This window comes from Ochotona curzoniae, unplaced genomic scaffold, assembly GCF_017591425.1.
Source record: "Ochotona curzoniae isolate NIBS_2020 unplaced genomic scaffold, NIBS_Ocur_1.0 contig_2210, whole genome shotgun sequence".
Lineage (NCBI taxonomy): Eukaryota > Metazoa > Chordata > Mammalia > Lagomorpha > Ochotonidae > Ochotona > Ochotona curzoniae.
The window spans coordinates 28599251-28619201 of record NW_024465369.1 but is presented as its reverse complement, the minus strand read 5'-3'; the positions used below and the strand labels follow the sequence as shown (position 1 = coordinate 28619201).

The following is a 19951-nucleotide window of genomic DNA, read 5'->3' as shown; positions in this document are numbered from 1 at the left end:
CTTATTTTTACTGTGACTCATAAGTTTTAAGTTGTATATGACTGAAGATTGAATGTTATTTCCACAGGCTTTTGAAGATATATATATTGAAAAGAAAAAGACCATTAAGATTATCCTGGAATATGCTGACAAGATATTCACTTATATCTTCATTCTGGAAATGCTTCTAAAATGGGTAGCATATGGCTATAAAACATACTTCACAAATGCCTGGTGTTGGCTGGACTTCCTAATTGTTGATGTAGGTACTCCTCAGTAGAAAGCCTTTATCACTGTTCTTTTTTACCATGTTTTATTTGGGTTAGCTTTCAATACTTTCAGGCTATCAATTGGCTTCAGAAATATTAATGCACAGTGAAATCTGTGATAAGTAATAGAAATTATTCAAGAAATGTAAGTTCTCTTTTGTATGTTTCTAACATTGAAACTTGATTTTGCAAACTTTTCTGGAAAAGGCATATGAGGTTTTACAAAAATCTGTGATTTGAATACTGTTCCTGTTAGTTATTGGAAGAAAATAAAGACCTAGTACATGATGGATAATAATAGGAAAGGTCAAGAGCACAAATTTTAAAAGGAGTAAATACTAATTTTTACTTTTATGATAAATTAGAAAATATAAGAGGATAAAGAGTATATCATATGATATATTGAGTTGAAATTTAGATAAAAATTGCTGCCCTAACACTACATTATATTAAGAGGAAGGGCAAGTACAGGGTTTCAGAATGTTTATCTTCATCATGTTGACAGTGAAAAGAAAAACTGATCACAATTCTGGCTCTATGCAACAACAACAACAAAAAAAATGTAATCCTTACCTTAGAATGGGAGCAGAGCAGAGAGGTAGGCATTATAAGTTACACATTTAAAGAGCTGATGGAAAATGCATTAAAACATATTTCTACACTATTTTGACAAAGAAAAATGTGTTTTTATAAGATTTACATTGAGAATATCAGGAAAGAGCGAGATCTTAAAACAGTGTGAGATCAGGGAACTTTAATAATTAAAATTACAACACTCGTGATTGGCAATTACCCTTATTTAGTATGTTCTACATTATATTCTAATGATATATTTCATTACTGTATTACTAGATATATTTATACCATCTTAAGAGCTTTCTTAAATTAATCTGAATTATCTATAATTTTTCTTAAGATATACTCTTCAGTATTTTACCAATTGTAGGTGTTTAGAAATTCAGATTTTGGTAATGAAAGAAATATCCTGTTTTCAGCCATAAATTTGAGAATTTTTTTCACCTGGAGTTTGGAGAGGACAACACAACATATTATCTTAGTATCAACAAATATTTAATGGTTTATATCATCAATATTTTCAGGAAAAACAATAATCCAGCATCACTCATAAATAAAAGTATTATAAGAATGATGATAAATAGCAAAATATGGCTGAAGAGTAAACTAAAATTAATATTTATTCAAAGATTCACATTCTTAATTGTAATCTTTTTTTTAGCTTTATTTTATTTTTCTTGGGAAGTCAGATACAGAGAGGAGGGGAGACAGAGAGGAAGAGCTTCCCTCAATTGATTCACTCCTCAAGCAGCTGTGATGGCTAGAGCTGAGCCAATCTCGAGCCATGAGCCAGGAGCTTCTTCCGGGTATCCCACATGGGTGCAGGGTCCCAAGGCTTTGGGCCGTCCTTGACTGCTTTCCCAGATCACAAGCAGGGAGCTGGATGGCAAGTGGGGCTGGTAGGATTAGAACTGGCATCCATATGGGATTCCAGCACATGCAAGGCAAGGATTTTAGTCGCTATGCTACCAAGCCTGGTCCTCTTAACTATAATCTTAAACTTAAGAATTCATTAACAGCATAGTATATTGAATATTAAAAGCAATAATATTCTATAAGTTATATATAAAAATTTCCCAAAAAGTACAGCTCTACATTATTAAAACATTTATTCTCTTTGGAATCCTTTATGAGAATTGTAATTTTGATACCTTACATTAATGATTCATATTGTTTGATTGTTTTTGATTCAAGTTTGTATATCCAGTTATCTGATTGCTTCCTTGAAATAAAAAGGTTAAATGATTGCATTGTTTTAAAGAGCACTGACCAAAAAAGGAAGAAACAAAAGGAAGCTATAGATTTTTCTAAGTTTTTAAGTATTATTGGATCCTTTAAAAATTATAAAATATTTAACATTTCCAATAATGGTGAAAATATTACAATAAAATACCTGGTTTTCTCATTTAGGTACTAAGAAAATAAAAAGTAGAGTTGAATTCCTCTTAAGAGACATAGGCGTTTAATAACAAGTTTTTTGTTTTATATTTGAAAATCTGAAATGATTGTGTATGACAACTTGTTTGGGGCACTTGATACACAGGACTTGGAGAAGTGCACAGTTTTCAGTTTAAATATGTATTACTTTGAAAGCTAACTAGCTAGTTATCAGCTAATACAAAATATGGAGAGTAAAACTCTATACATTATTCTGCCTGAAGCAGATGCAAATGTATGCATACAGATTTGTGGGGATAAGATATTTGGAAACTCATTGGGAGCAATTATTTCCAGAATGTGAACCATAAGCCAAAAATATTTACACATCTAGTAAGAACTTACTAGAGATCAGATTTTCAGGAACTCCTCAACACTCGCTGAATCAGAATCTCTGGTGGGCACTCAGAAAATCACTTCAAACATGCCCTCAAACAAGCACTACTGGTGACTCGAGTGTAGTCAAGTTTCAGAGCCACTGGTCTGATTTGCCTTGCAGAGGTGGACTCTTACAGTTTCATCAGATGTATTGATTATTTGAAACTGACTTGATTGAGCATTGTTCATAAGTAAAGACAGACTTGTATCTGTGTATACACAATACACATATGCATGAAGTTCATATGTTTTTATACATGACTAGGATGAAATATACAGATGGATATAGATACAATGCATGTTCTCCAGTACAGATTTTTGTGTAGTTTCTCATAAAATTTAGCAGTGATTTGGAGAACAAGTCTCTACTACCTTCAAGGTTATTTAAATTATAAGTTTAACACTTTTTTCTGATTAAAACAAGAACACACTTCTATTTATATGAAAAAAAAACTACCATAAATGGATGACTTTAAAGGTGATGCAAAAAATTAATTAATGTTACTAAACATACAGGTTAATGAATTAAAAGTTAGCGAAAAATAACTGCATTAAGGTGATGAACACTATTTCAGCCTGTTTTGGGTACCAGTTCTTGTCCTGGCTACTCCACCTCCCATCCAGCTCATTGCTTATGTCCTGAGAAGGCAACTCAGGATGGCACAAAGCCTTAGGACCCTGCACCCATGGAGGTGGCTCATGGGAAGCCCCTGGCTCCTGGGTTCCAATTGGCTTAGCGCCAGCCATTGTGGCCATTTGGGGAGTGAAACAGCAAACAGATCTTTCTGTCCTCTTTGTGGATCTGCCTTTCCAGTGAAAATAAATTTTTTAAATAAATAAATTGAACTTAGAAAATGAGTGCATTTGCACTTGCGTCATTAAAATTGAAAAGATTATTGATCTTTTACTAGAATGTGTCTTAATTTTTTTGTGTTTGTATTCTTTTGAAATAATTTATAATAAGGTTACAAATTCCTACTGGCTACACTCACTGTGAATGATCAAACATGGTGAGATTCTTATGATAGCCTTTGTTGATTGTAAAACCACTGATCAATGTAATTGAGAGTTTCTTCTGCCAGTCATTACATAGTAGCTCCTTGATATCAGTATTGAGAAATCAAAGGTAGAAGCAATATTGACTGAAAATTTACCCCCATTTCAAAATCATGAGTCTTCAGAATAATTTTGAATAATACTTGCACTAGGGCCAAGTTTTATTTTGTTTTTAAGATTTATTTTTATTGGAAAAGCAGATTGACAGAGAGACAGAAATCTCTTCCATCCATTGGTTGATTCCCCATGTGCTACAGTTGCCAGAGCTGGGCTGAACTGAAGCCAGGGGCCAGAAGCTTCCTCCAGGACTCGCATCTTGGTGCAGAGTCCCACAGCTTTGGGCCATCCTCTACTGCATTCCCAGGCCACAACAGGGAGGAGAATGGGAGGTGGCACAGCCAGAACACAATCCGGCACCCCTATGGGATCCCAGTGAATAATTGAGCCATTGTGCTGGGCACACACTACCATGACTTAGCTTTAGAAGCTGACATCTTATTATAGCCAGAACTCTATTTCAAGTTAAAATGTACTAGTTGTACTAATTACATTTTTACATTTAATAAGCAAGTATGAGGGAGCATCAAAAAAATTTTCTCAAAAATGGCATAAGTCTACAGTTTTTTATGCCAAAATAAAACCATTCTGTTTACGTAAGGTTCTTGAAGGTCACTTGTATATAAACATTTTTTTTAAAAAAGTGTGAAAAGCCAGTGTTTTCTATTTGGCAATAGTCAGCAATCTGCCTTCCTTCTATTATTTTTATTTTGGTTGACTTCCCTTGAAATCTATTTCCTTTCAAAAGTCTCCATCTCACACATTTTTTAGGCAGTGACTAGATAACTTTATTTGTAAAATTACATTGGTCTGGTTGAGCTTCTCTGAGCATTACAACAGACTTGACATTTTATCATTTAATTAAAGGTCATTTTGCTTTTACAGGTTTCTTTGGTTACTTTAGTGGCAAGCACTCTTGGCTACTCAGACCTGGGCCCTATTAAATCCCTTCGGACACTCAGAGCTTTGAGACCTCTGAGAGCATTATCCAGATTTGAAGGAATGCGGGTAAGAAAATACTGAACTTCAGAACATGCTATTTTAGTTTTGAGCATACTAAAAATGTGGACAATGATTTATACAAGTTACGAAGATTTATGAAATGCTTGGCATAGCAGGCAGGAGCTCTATCGGATATGCCACAAGACTGGCCTCTTTTTCAACAAAGGAATAAGTCCAATAGAATCTGCCTCATTTTATGTTAGGCAACAGAATAATTCAAAATATTTTCTTTTGACAGCGAATTATTCCTTAGAAATTGGAACAGAGGGGATCCCTATTGTTACTAACACTCTCTCTCATCGAAATCATAAAGGACTTCCCTGAATGATACATTTTAAGGAACTTCCCCATAAAGTGAGCATAAGAAGGGACAAGCAGTGAAGGGGTACCAAATATCACATTTAGTTTCAGCCTCATGGTTTCAAAGCAAGTGAAATTGTAGGTGAATTATAGTTAAGAAAACTAAATCTCTTCGAGTTCACTAGGGTGCATAATGTCTGAAGAGATTTATTTAGCAAATAAAAGGAAGCAAATAGTCACTAAATCACTATCAGCATCCTAGCTTTAAAGGCTATATCAAATTAGCTGCTACTTCATAACGTATGCACAGGAAAATGACCAAATTTTCTGTATATACTTCATATCCTTGTTTATTGCAACTCATATTTCTTCTTCATATTCATCCTGTTCTCACATGCCTCTATTATTCCCTTGGCTTGGAATTCTTCTCCCTACCCTTGCTGGATCCAATCTCACCACCATCACTGTAGCAAATATCTAAGCTTCAGTCTCATTTAAGGTTGCCAATGCCAAACATACAATGGAGCATATTCCTCTATGTTCAGATATTGTGCTTGACTTACATTTTTACATGACTGGTTCCCTATCTATACTTTGAGCCTTTAACATGAGGATGTCCAGCTGTTTCTTCGTGTGGTCAGAGACAACAAATCAGATCAGAAAACGGATCAGAAATGCAAATTCTTGGTCTTTCAGACCTTACTGATTGGAGATCTTTTAGTTTAGCAGATCTGCAGGGTTATCCCTACTAAAAATTATGACTATAGCCTTCACTATTTAAATATAACTATATCCACTGCTACATAATCTGTCTAGTATACATGGCTCCTAAATATATAAGAAGATTCATTATTACACTGTTTTTCATAAGTAAAATTAAAATACTTTTATCATTCAAGAAATGTAAAACTCATTTTACACAAAAAGATATTATTGGGATTGACATTAAAATAATTTTTGTGAATTAATAGAACACTATCATCAAGAGTTCATGATTCCGAGAGCAGTGAGCCAAGCCTGGCACATAAGCACTCCAGTAATCCTGTATTGATATTATCTGATAGGTCATGTACTCTCAACATGAAAAATATTTTTATCATTAGAAAAATGAAGCAAAATATTGCTATTTTGTAGATGTGCCTAAATTTAAGGAATTTAAATCATTAAAAGATTCCTAATCCTAACCAGAAATTTCTCTGCATGGGAAAATCTTTATGAAAGGGACCAGAAGCATAAATTTTCATTTCCAGAATCATAAATCCTTAGTCCATATTTTATTTTACCATTTGTATGTATGTATTTCCGTTATCTTCCCAGAATATTACAGATTTTAGACTCTACTTATCAAAATTGAGTTATGAGTTTATTTTCACATTTATCGTTTCTTTAAGCTTCCATTTTATCTTAGCCACTATTGACTCATTTTTACTGATTTATGGAGTGAATGTTGGAACTTTCAGACCTGTTGATCACAGGGTTTAGGTCTGTCTTGCTCGGCACATTGCTGAGTTTACAGTAGGCATTAATAATTAGCTGCACATAGGCTCGCTTCGGCAGCACATATACTAAAATAGCTGTACGTGTTGGCTGGTTGATTTGTTTTTTAAATTAAGGCAGCACTTCTAATTCTTTAATCCTACATTAATTTTCATTAATGTTGCTTGTTTAGTATTTTAAACTGATCACAATTTTTTTTTCTTTTGAATATTAGGTGGTGGTGAATGCACTCATAGGAGCAATTCCTTCCATCATGAATGTGCTGCTTGTGTGTCTTATATTCTGGCTAATATTTAGCATCATGGGAGTAAATTTGTTTGCTGGCAAGTTTTATCAGTGTATTAACACCACAGATGATTCACGGTTTCCCCTAAGTCAAGTTTCCAATCGTAATCAGTGTTTTGCCCTTATGAATGGTAGTCAAAGTGTGCGGTGGAAAAACTTAAAAGTGAACTTTGATAATGTCGGACTTGGCTACCTGTCTCTACTTCAAGTTGTAAGTGGTCCCTTTCATAAAACTTGGTATTTTACTGGAAATCTAATGAATGATATAGTCATTCTTTAAATGATCTAGCCTTATATTGTGACTTGACTTTTTAAAATTTTCTTTAATTAGGTCATAGTAATTACACATGTTTATGGAGTTATGTATGATTACTGATTCAATACAAATCTACAATGTGTGATGACCAAATCTGAGTAATTAATATTTGTACCTCCCTACATATTTTTAAACTAAGTTGGTTTTGGAAAATGTGCATGTAAAGCGAATTATTAAGCATGGGTCTGTTGTATTTGAGAGCTTTAGTTTGTATTTTACTCTTGGGTGTCATTGCTAGTGTTATTACTACATCTGAATATGGCCTCACTAGTGAATTACCAGTTTGGGTCTTCCAGTTTTTTATTACAGGGCAATGAAAGGGGGCTTCCCAACAACAGAATTTTTAAGAAGTAGAGAAAACTTGTTTCCTGCCAAATGTATATAATAATTTTTCTCCATCTTTTGGAAAATAAAAGTTCATGTCCAAAATCCACATGCAGTTGAACAATTTAGAAGTTGTCAACTGAGAGATTTGTTATGACTTCAGAATTTTTTTCTTTTAACCATAGCATTTTTATATTAAACTGACATTTTGAAATACAGTGAATGTGTTTCAAATTCAAATTTTATTAATGTGTTTGCAGGCAACATTTAAAGGATGGATGGACATCATGTATGCAGCAGTGGATTCTGTTGATGTAAGTGTTGGTCAACATAACACTAAATCTTACAAATGTGCAAATTCCTTGGCTCAGCTCAGTGTTTTTGAAAGTATAGCTCCATGGAATGCTTGGTATGTACACAGTGAAGAACTTTCAACAGATAGTCTAGTTGTTCTAAGTGCAGCAAATCCTCAAAACTATAAGCAAACGATTTAAGTTCTCTACACCTAAATTTATTTCTATAGAAAAGAAATAATCCTGTTCTCACTTAATAGTGTCCTTGTGAGGATCCAACAAGAAAATGCAAGCATAATTTGAAAAAAAAAAGCCCAATATTAGTTTATCTCATGAAGTTTTATTAGTATTTTTTTACAAAAAAAAAGTATGTCAAATGAATTCCATATTAATAAATTTGAAAACTACTTGCTACTTTGCCTTACCACAAAATTCAGTAAGGACATTTCTGTAAACAAATGGACAAAAATATAGTCAAATATACAAAGCTATGATTTTTATCTCTTTTTATACTGTCTTTTTCTGTAAAGAAAAAAACATTTTCTAAGTCATTTTGTTGCTGAAGTTTCTGGATATTTTGAAAACAATGACTACATATAAATAGGCCCTTTGTACTCATTTGAAGTTTATATTTACATAGTAGAATTTGTTAAATATGTTTCCACTGTTAATTAAACTTTGTGAAAGTGATAATGTTAAGCCTCCACAATGTTATGGCTACTAAAATGTCAAGCCTACCGAGAACGGTTTTGAATACCAAACTATGTGGGGAAAAAATCATTCTTATAGTACTATTTTTGTTAATATTATAGGTGGATCAACAGCCCAGTTATGAACACAACCTCTACATGTATATTTATTTTGTCATCTTTATCATCTTTGGATCATTCTTCACCTTGAATTTGTTCATTGGTGTCATCATAGATAATTTCAACCAACAGAAAAAGAAGATAAGTATTTCAAAAAACTTTATTTTCTTGAAAAGAAATCAACATTTTCCCTAAAAGCTTAACAAATGTTATCTTCCACAGAATTTATTTTTCAAATGATTGGGCCGCATACTATCACAGATAATACTTGATTTTTTGCACAGAAAATTTCTTAAGTCATAATTCTTAATCAGTGTATCAACTATTTCATACTTCTGACATATCCTAAAGAGGACTGAATAGTTAAGGTAGTTTAGTTTCCTGTTGAGTTGATTGTGTATTAGCCTAGAACTTGGATAGAAGAAGTTCTGATTTCTCAACCATTTATTTTAAAGCAGAATTATATTAAATTCTATGATGTACATCAGCCAACTGCATTAGTTCCTTAGGACTGCAATAATGAAATGCCAAAAACTGGATAGCTTGAATAAACAGAAATGCATTCCCTCAGATATTTGCGGACAAGAAGTTCAAAGTATTGTCAGGCTATGCTCTCTCCTCAAAGCCTGTCAGGGAGGATCCTATACATCTTCTGTCCTCTGATGGTCCAGGCATTTTTGGACTTGTGGTAATGGAACTCCGGTCTCTCTCTCCTGGTCACATGCTGTTCTCCTTCTCCTCTTTTTATCCTTTTATAAGGATAGATTTATTTATTTGAGTTAGTGGGAGGATTTACACACAAATATCTTCCATTTTCTGGTTCACTCCCCAGATGGCCACAGCAATCAGAGCCAGGCTCAAAACAGGCGTGGGGAGCTTAAGCTGAGTCTCCAAAGGCAGTGCAGGGAACCGAACATTTGGCCATCTTCCATTGCTTTTCCTAGTCGTTAGAATAAAGCTGGATCAGAAGTGGAGCAGCTGGGACAAATAATGGTATTCATATGAAATGCCAGCATTGTAGGTGAGAGCTTTTACCAGCTATACTATACTACTGGCTCTGGGTCTCTATAATCCATCCAATACAGATTCTAATGGTACGGAATAATGGATCCACCCTCGTCCAGCTTAATGTGACCTTCATTTATTTGAATACAGTACCATGGAAGATACAATTAAGATCCCATCCTGAAATACTAAGGGATAGGATTTCAGCATATTATTTTGGGAGGTACTATTCTAGCCATATTACTAACCACAGAGGTATTATACTGTAGGTGCTGCTTGGCAGATGAGACCATCAAATTATTTAAAAAAGGAAATACTTCTAGTAAGAGGTACAATTTAGGTAGTACTAGTAGATATGCACTATGACCTTTTAGATAATTCTTTTGGATCCTTTATAATGCTGTATCCCTAAATACTTAATATGAGATAGTGGTAGATGCTATTAGAAAAATAAGCAACCACAATTTGGTGGCTTGTAACAGTTATGTAACCATTATTTTTGTTTCAGTGGCAATAGTTCTAGTTTTCCCTCTTTCATTTCCAACTTCACCATTTGAGCCCTCCATTTTTCTTAATATTGACAAATCATTAACCAGACTGTTTTCTTTTAAAAATTACTTTGTTCACTGAGATTTATGTTTTCATTTATTTCTGCTCTAAGTTTTGCTTATTCATTCTTATAATTTGGAATTATTCTTTTGCTAGTATTTTTGGTATGTATCATTACATTGTTCATTTGAAACTTTTATTTCCCTTGCAAATATTCCCCCTTTTTATAAACTGTAAGCTTTTCACTTATATCTGCTGTTTCTGTAATCAGCAAACTATCATATTGCATATTCATTTTTGGTTTTCTCTAGATTTTTAAAAATCTTACTTTTAGTTTCTTTTGACCTATTGCTTGTTCAAAAATGTTTTTCTATACATTTGTGAAATTTATTTTTCCCTCCATTACTGACTCCCAACTTTATTCCATTGTGGTTAGCAATATTCTTTGACATGAAGTTGGTCTTTTAAATGTTAATAGGACTAATTTTGACTAACATGGTTTAACATGTTATTATCCTAGAAAATGCTCATGTGTGCTTAAAGAATTGCATTCTATTGCTGTTGGGTGAAATGTTCTGCATGAACTCATTAGTATGATTTAGTTTATAGCATTTCCTTATTGGCTTCCTGTATGGATAATTTATCCACTATTGAAAATAATGAAATTCCCTACTCACTGTATTTGTCTATTTCTCCCTTCAAGTTTGCCAAAGTTTTACATATTTAGGTACTGTGATGAATTAACCCTTTATCATTACACAATGACCTTATTTATCATATCTATTTTATGTAAGGTCTTTTTTGATATAAGCATAGCCACCCTTGCTCCTTTTTTGGTTACTATGTGCATGGAATGCAATTTTTTCCCATGCACTCCTTTGTACAACATTTATTTTTACGGCCTGGCGTGATGACGCAGTGATTGAGTCCTCACCTTGCACCTCCGGGATCCCATATGGATGCTGGTTCTAATCCCGGCAGCCCCACTTCCCTTCCAGCTCCCTGCTTGTGGCCCGGGAAAGCAGTTGAGGACAGCCCAAAGCTTTGGGACCCTGCACCCGCGTGGGAGACCTGGAAGAGGCTCCTGGCTTCCGATCAGCATAGTATCAGCCGTTGTACTCACTTGGGGAGTGAATCATCGGACGGAAGATCTTCCTCTCTGTCTCTCCTCTCTGTATATCCGCCTTTCCAATAAAAATAAAATACATCTTTTAGAAAAAGACTTATTTTTATATGAAAGGCAGAATTATAGAGGGTGATAATGAGAAAAATTGTTATCTGCTGGTTCACTGCCCAAAGCCAGAAGTCTCATCCAGGTCTTCCCTATGAATGTAAGGCCCAAGCAGTTAGCAGGGAGCTAGATCTTGCTAGGACTTGAACTGGTGTCCATATGGGATGCCAGTATTGCAGGCAGTGGCTTAATCTGTTATACCACAACCCTGGGCCTCATCCATGAACTTTCAAAAGAAGAGTTTCTTAAATCCAAATTGAATCTCTTGTAAGTACTATATGTGTAGAGTTTGTAAGCCATTTTAGTACCCTCTCTGATTTGAAACATTTAACTGATTCACATTTAAAATTATCACTGAAAAAAATCATTACAATTTTGTTCTCTTTGTCCTTATAATTTCTCTTTTTTGTTTTCCCATTATTATGCTATCATTAATTTCTTTTGTGTGATTTCTACACATTTTCTTCATGACTATCATGAATTTTACATAAATAACAGTATATTTTAAGGCAATAAAATTATTCAATCACATAACAAAAATCTTTAATTCTTCGATATTTTCTATCATCACAAATTTACATTTTTTATACTGTGTATTTTTAAGGTATTTGTGGATATGTTTGCTTTTATATCTTCTGCCATAATTTAAAGTGATTTAGATACATCCAGTACAGTATTACAATATTTTGCATTTGTATACTACACTTGTATGAATTTTTTAGACTTTTGAATGATTTTCTTTTAGATTAACTTTTGCTTATCTTGGAAGGCAGGTCTGCTGGTGACAAACTTCCTGAAGGTTTTTTTTTCCGGAAGATTCTTTTTCATTTCTTAAGATAGAAAGAACAATGTACCCAAAAACTAATACATTAAAATATATTATCGTCCTGACTCTGGGCTGCAAGGTTTTTGGTGAGAAATCTGCTAGTCTTGTGTACCATTATGTTGGGCAGCATAGTTACAAATGGCATGTGTTGATGCCATAAGTGTTACACATGATCAAGTCATCTGCTGATCTCCAGGAAATTTTGTGATTGAATTATTCATCAGTTTAGGAGAATCTATTGGAGTTTTGAGGAGGGAATCAGGCACTTGATTGATCTATTTGTAAATTCAGTTATTGGATTTTGTGCCTGAATGTGTGTCACATTTCCTTGATTCTCCATATGTTTGTGGTTTGTTGGTGCCTAAATATTTGACGAAAAAAGCCAGATCATAAAGGTTGGTTGAGACCATTTCACTGTTTTTACAAATTCCAGGAGTCTCTCAAGTACCTAGCTTCTCCTTCCTCTTTGTTCTTAGTTGCCCTAGCTGTCAAAATCCTATCATTACTACCATCACGCCATAAAAGGCAGTATAGATGTGCTTTTTCCCTTTCTTGAAAGTAGCATACTAATAGAAGCACATAATTTAAGTCTAGAAAGGATAAATAGTTTGCAGAGCAAGAAATAGATTAGTGACATGGTCATATGAAAGCCCATGTTTTTTTCCTCAATACGATGTGACTGTTTTCTTTAGTGCTTTGATCTTAGTTTATCACTCTACAAACCAGTCACACCTCTTTGTAATACTTTACCTCATTTCTTTGCCTCACCAAGACTGTTATTAAAGATTACTACTGTATTTTTATTTGCCTTCTTAAATACTTGATTTCTAATATTTGTTTTTATATCTCTGCAGAGTTTCTCATCATGAGATATACTAATGTTTTGCACATTTGGGGAAATCTCTTGTTTTTGCGAAGACTTTATTACAAAAGATTTGATGCTGGGGCTTGGTATAGTGCCTAAGCTTTTCACCTGCGCTTCTCATTTGTATGCAGGTTAAGGCTAGGAAGGAGATTCAAGAGTGTGGAAAAATGCTCAGGATGAGTATGATGGAATACCTCTGGCTTCAGCCAGTGGGACTAAGAATGCTAGAAATGACTGGGTTGTTTGGGGTCATGAGTTTTCTTGCCAAGGTCAACTAGCTAATTCTCAGTTCATATAAAACTTCCATGTAGTGTATCACATGACTCATTCTGAGATCCATCCCACAAGAGAGCTCTTGATTCTCCAAAGTCAAATTGAAAAGATGCACAGGAACCCAATTTTAACTTACTAATTCCTTAGCTTGGTGATTCATGCTAAAAATTTCCACAGCCACAAAGCACTGCATCTGGCATGGTGCCTTCTGGTAGCAGTAGTTAGAACAGAGTTCATCAGTGACTTGATCATGGAAAATGCTGTGTGCAACTTTGGTGTGGAAGGGAGGCAATCTGCCCTCTACTTGTACAAAGTCACCATTCAGACCCTTGTAAGTTCCCCAAGCAGGGCCTGAAGTCAGTTAAAGGACCCAGTCCCAGGACCTATCTGTTAAAACAGCCAGTGCTGGGGGTCACAGCAGCTTCTTACCTTATCTTGTCAAGATGGCATTACCCAGATCATATTGATGTAGGGCTGGCTCACAGCACAGTGATGTATCTGGTCCTCTCTCCTGAGTGTCCCAGGAAGTCTCTATTCTATTAGTTCTTTGCTGAAATCACAATTGCTTCTCTGGGAATGGGGTCCTTGTCTTATATTGCTTATATCTTTCTGTAGCTGAAGTTAGTGAAATTTGTCAGTGTTTGACCACCTTTACCACACATATAGATTTAATGTAAAACAGGTTGGGACCTGAAAAGATAACCCATCTAATTGTTATCATACAATGCACACATTATAGTTCCAGTGCCTTAAAACAGATTCATGGGGTTGGGAGAATCCCAGAGCCTATGAAACTGTCACATAATGCAACATAATAAAAAAAAAAAAGATTCATGTTCCAAAATATGTGTAACTTTTTAAAGTGTTTGTTTTTTAGCTACTATGTTAATCTATCTCAATGAAGAAAAATAGGAAGTAATTCTGGTTTTAACTAGATTTATTTTTCATTTATTTACCTTGGAGGTCAAGACATTTTTATGACAGAAGAACAGAAGAAATACTATAATGCAATGAAAAAGCTGGGCTCCAAGAAACCACAAAAGCCAATCCCTCGGCCAGGGGTAAGTACATATATCTTTAGCATGCCATTTTCAAATTGTTTAAAATTCATCTTTAACAAATATCTTAATATTGCTAGAAACTTAATACTCCTGTCATTCTTTTACCTTTGCAGAATAAATTCCAAGGATGTATTTTTGATCTAGTAACAAACCAGGCTTTTGATATCAGCATTATGGTTCTTATCTGCCTCAACATGGTAACCATGATGGTAGAAAAAGACGACCAAAGTGCCTATATGACACAGGTTTTATATTGGATCAATGTGGTTTTTATTATCCTTTTCACTGGAGAATGTGTGCTGAAACTGATCTCCCTCCGGCATTACTACTTCACAATAGGATGGAACATTTTTGATTTTGTGGTAGTGATTCTTTCTATTGTAGGTAAGAGCATAAATTTTTAATATAAAAAATTTACATATTTTCTGACAGTTTGTAAGTCTACTTTAGAATCAAGTCATTTTTTGAAAGAATGAAGGAACCTTAAAAACAGAGCAAAATGGAACCCCTTGTCAGAATTCACTACAGATCTGAAAACTGAATGCTTCTGACTATGGGAGGGACATCATAACCACTGATATTTAGTCTATTACCATTTTAAAAATCTAGGTAATCTTGAAAACAGCTATAGGAGCTAATTACTTACAATTTCAGCATGTGAAATTAATGACATCATTAGCTAGAAATGTGTGATCCTTTTAGAATTGTCACATTTCTAGAGAATTTTCACAAAGTGCTTGCTCCCTTTCTTAACTCAGTGCAAGTCTATAAAAATGGAGTAACTTGTCAGTTATCAGTGATTCCTATGATCATCATGTGAATTTATATTTCATCTCCTTTCATTATTGAAACTGTTTTCTTATGTCACTTTTCATTATCCTAACAGTCCTAATTTCTTAGGACTACATTTTTGTTTTTTATATTTAAAATATTAGCAGAGAGATTATCATGTTGCAGGTGACGAAAAAGTCCCAGGAGGGTTCAAAGTTCCATAAGGAATCACAACATTGAGTGTCACATAACAGAATTGGCATTTTAAAACTTTAATATTTCTTCCCAGAAATGAAACTTATTTTTGTAACTAATTAATTTTAAAATTTAGGTATAAATTAAGAGCAGTAATTCCAGAAGTATTGTGATTAAGTCAAGAAAAATGCTGTTCTAACACTTCTGTTGGCTAAACACAATTGAAAAAGAAAACAAAAATTTGGCCAGTGTGATGTCTCAACTGGCTGATCCTCTACCTCAAACTGCTGGCATTCCTTATGAGTAGCAATTCATGCCCCAAATGCTCCACTTTCCATCCAGCTCCCTGTTTGTGGCCTGGGAAAGCAGCCCAGAATGGCCCAAGACTTTGGGGCCCTGAGCCCACATGGGAGACTGGGAAGAAGCTCCTGGTCAGCTCAACTGCAGCCATTGTGGCCATTTATGGAATAAACCAGAAGATGTAGGATTTTTTTGTCTCTGTAAATCTGATCTATTCCTCTTTAATATTTTATTGGAAAGCAGGTATTGAAACAATGGAACACATGATTTTAATCTGAATCATGTTATGACATTCTTTCAAAGTGAAAGAATCAGCTAAAATTAGATTCAAATTACAAGTATCAATAGCCAATGTAGACAAAAATTTAGGAAATATTGTTCAAAAACTTCATCCAAAATTTCAATAAAGGAAAATGTCTAGTTATAAATTTAACATACACTATACAAATTTGCAGTAAGAAATGTGATGGATCATTCTTCCTACAAAAATTAAAACCATAATACATGTGTTTAAATGTCAAACATTTTCTAGGGGAGGTTATAAGGGAGAAGGGTAATTCTAATATTGATGACCAAGTGGGCATATGGAATATAAGCACTTTCATGTACCATTAGTAGGTTTCTGGAGATGACTTGATTAATATAGTGAAATCTAGATATATTATTTGACTAAATGTCTATTAATGTATTATCAAAACTTATACTATTTTTTCAGCCAAAATAAACTGGTTCAGTATATTCCCATTCTTAAGTATACCTTTACAGTTTTAAGAAATGATTTTGCTCCATTTGCATGGAAATATTTTCATGTCATGTGGCATAAAACATGACAAAGAAAAGCCTGTTAACATGAGTGCATATGTATGTATGTATATTCATATGAGTATGTCCTTGCAGAAAAAGATCTACAGTGATAGGCAACAAAGTATTGAGGCTAGTTATGGCTGATATGGCAAACAAAAATATAGTCATGATCTTCTGTGACATGAATATTTAAATATTTCTTTCCTGTTCCTTCCCACCATAAATAGGTATGTTCCTGGCTGATCTGATAGAGAAATATTTTGTGTCACCTACCCTGTTCCGAGTGATCCGACTGGCCAGGATTGGCCGAATCCTACGTCTGATCAAAGGAGCAAAGGGGATCCGTACCCTGCTCTTTGCTTTGATGATGTCCCTTCCTGCATTGTTTAACATTGGCCTCCTGCTCTTCCTGGTCATGTTCATCTATGCCATCTTTGGGATGTCCAACTTTGCCTATGTTAAAAAGGAAGCTGGAATTAATGACATGTTCAACTTTGAGACTTTTGGAAACAGCATGATCTGCCTGTTCCAGATAACCACCTCTGCTGGCTGGGATGGACTGCTAGCACCTATCCTTAATAGTGGCCCACCCGACTGTGACCCAAAGAAAGTTCATCCTGGAAGCTACACTGAAGGAGACTGTGGGAACCCATCTGTTGGAATCTTCTATTTTGTCAGTTACATCATCATATCCTTCCTGGTGGTGGTGAACATGTACATTGCTGTCATCCTGGAGAACTTCAGTGTTGCTACTGAGGAAAGTACTGAGCCCCTGAGTGAGGATGACTTTGAGATGTTCTATGAGGTTTGGGAGAAGTTTGACCCAGATGCCACCCAGTTTATAGAATATAGCAAACTCTCTGATTTTGCCGCTGCCCTGGACCCTCCTCTTCTCATAGCAAAACCAAACAAAGTACAGCTCATTGCCATGGACCTGCCAATGGTCAGTGGCGACCGGATCCATTGCCTTGACATCTTATTTGCTTTCACAAAGCGTGTTTTGGGTGAGAGTGGGGAGATGGATTCTCTTCGTTCACAGATGGAAGAAAGATTCATGTCTGCAAATCCTTCGAAAGTGTCCTATGAGCCAATCACAACTACACTGAAACGAAAACAAGAGGATGTGTCTGCCACTATTATTCAACGTGCTTACAGACGTTATCGCTTACGGCAAAATGTCAAAAATATATCAAGCATATACGTAAAAGATGCAGATAGAGATGACAATTTACCCAATAAAGCAGACATAGTTTTTGATAATGTTCATAATAATTCAAGTCCAGAAAAAACAGATGCAACTGCTTCCACCATCTCTCCACCTTCATATGATAGTGTAACGAAGCCAGAGAAAGAAAAGTATGAAAAAGACAAAGCAGAGAAGGAGGACACAGGGAAAGATGACAAGGAAAGCAAAAAATAGAACCTGTTTTTTGATACCTTGTTTACAGTCTATGGAGGTCATGTATTTGTGTTAATAAGACTTATAAAGAGGTGTATGCCAAAATGTTTTATCAAAATATTTGCAAAGGCAGTACAAACTGCTTCCCTGAAACAGAAGGGCAGCGTTAGCATTAGGCTATTTTTTGCACTGCTAAATGATTCTGTAAGTACAAGAGTAACTCTGCTGTGACCACTTACAGCATCAAAGGTGATGCAATTTTTTAAATAAATCAGAAGACTCTGCAGAAAATTTTATCTGCCTTGTCCTCTTTTCATTAACCATTATTTGTTTCTTTTGTAAATACAAAAAAGTAACATACATGATCCAGCTCACACTGAGAAATAGAAAATTATTTGGAAGTCATTAAAGTATTTGCTTTGGCTTTGCAGCTAAAATGCCTAAAAGTAACAGATATTAGTAATGAGTGATTATTAGCAAGCTAGACTGCTTTATCCATGTCATTCTCTATTTCAGGTGCTTTTAAATTCTTTCTACATTTCATCAGAATCAATTTTTATGCGCCTATGTAATGTCTTGGATTAACAACCTACTTTGGCTGTTGACTTTACCTTAAATTTTCCTTTGGCTTGACCCTTTGATTCAGAGTCTGACTTACCTTTTGAGTGTTATGCTTCACATCTTTTTACATTTCCACTCTACTGAAAAAATACTACAGAATTTGAAAAACATTCTAAGTAAATGCCACATTCTTCAAAGGAAAAATTGAAAATAACTGAAGCTAAACTCACTGGATAAAAGTTCTATTATCTATAAAACATAGCACTGCACTAATGAAGCTCCAACTCAGTCTCATTACATCTTTCTCCTTTCTCATGTAACTTTAAACCACTCTTTAGTTCTAAGGAAAATTGGTATTGTCCTTCACTAAATTCCTGACAATTAGTTATTTCAGATCATAAACCACATATGAACAATTACTTCAGTACAGTATTCACTGTCACTCAGATACCATCATTAAGTAGGTTTGGCAAACATAAAAGCTTTTCAACACCTGTGTCTAGATATCTAATATGAATGAGGGCAATCAAACTGATTTTTTCCTAACCTATTTGCAACAGCCTTTAAAATTTGTAGGGCTATCCTTGGGGACCTCTATTTTTTTTTCATTAATTTATTTATTAGAAAGTCAGATATACAGAGAGGAGGAGAGACAGAGAGGAAGATCTTCCATCCCACTGATTCATTCCCCAAGTGAGACCACAACGGCCGATGCTATGCTGATTCGATGCCAGGAACCAGGAACTTCTTCCAGGTATCCCACACAGAGTCCCAAGGCCTTGGGTCGTCCTCGACTGCCTTCCCAGGCCACAAACAGGGAGTTGGATGGGAAGTGGAGCTGCCGGGATTAGAACCGGCACCCATATGGGATCCCGGGGCGTCCAAGGCAAGGACTTTAGCCACTAGGCCTCGTCGCCGGGCCTGGGGGACCTCTATTCTTACATCTATTTTTTAAAAAGGAGGAAGTCCTTTTTCTCCTTAAATCTAAACTCAGAAGTATATTTTGCATCCATCAATTACTCAAGTTTTTAATTTACCAAACATTCACTTGATCTAGCAGTTGTTAGTATACTAATGATTGGAAAACATTTTAAAAATTCCTATTAGCAGTAATTTAAAAATAAACTTAATCATGATAAATTGTTTGATTTCTTACAAAAATGTGAGATCCTTCTATCAAATTATGTACAACAAATCATTTACCTGTTTAGCAGATAATCTTAGAAAATTGAGTTTTTGAAGCAAAATTATAAAAAGTTCATTAATTTTCTGTTCAACTAAATTCTATAATCAGAATATAAGATATTTTGTTGTAATGCTAAAAAGGATGATTAAACAATTGGTTGAAGAGATATGTGCAGAGAATGTAATACAGAAAGGGATATTAAGAATTAGTTGTGAAAATGAAAATCAAATAAACATTTCCATAGAACTTTACACCTAGAATGCTTTTTAGCTGTGGCACAAGAGACCTTCAAAAATTCACAGAAAATGGAACTTGATAATACACAATTTCCATTAACTTTTTGAGGT

The 19951-nt window shown here is 34.8% G+C and overlaps 1 protein-coding gene across 3 annotated transcripts in view; it reads left to right on the top strand.

Annotated features, from left to right (window-relative positions):
- Nucleotides 1-17878, top strand: part of SCN9A (sodium voltage-gated channel alpha subunit 9) — a 70618-nt gene extending 52740 nt beyond the window's left edge. For all 3 annotated transcript variants that reach the window (XM_040972077.1, XM_040972076.1, XM_040972078.1), the window contains exons 19-26: nucleotides 68-241; nucleotides 4638-4760; nucleotides 6766-7047; nucleotides 7737-7790; nucleotides 8582-8719; nucleotides 14284-14388; nucleotides 14502-14772; nucleotides 16686-17878. In XM_040972077.1, the coding sequence (XP_040828011.1) occupies nucleotides 68-241; nucleotides 4638-4760; nucleotides 6766-7047; nucleotides 7737-7790; nucleotides 8582-8719; nucleotides 14284-14388; nucleotides 14502-14772; nucleotides 16686-17878 (2340 nt within the window). The remainder of the gene's footprint in view (nucleotides 1-67; nucleotides 242-4637; nucleotides 4761-6765; nucleotides 7048-7736; nucleotides 7791-8581; nucleotides 8720-14283; nucleotides 14389-14501; nucleotides 14773-16685) is intronic.
- Nucleotides 17879-19951: the final 2073 nt, after the last annotated feature.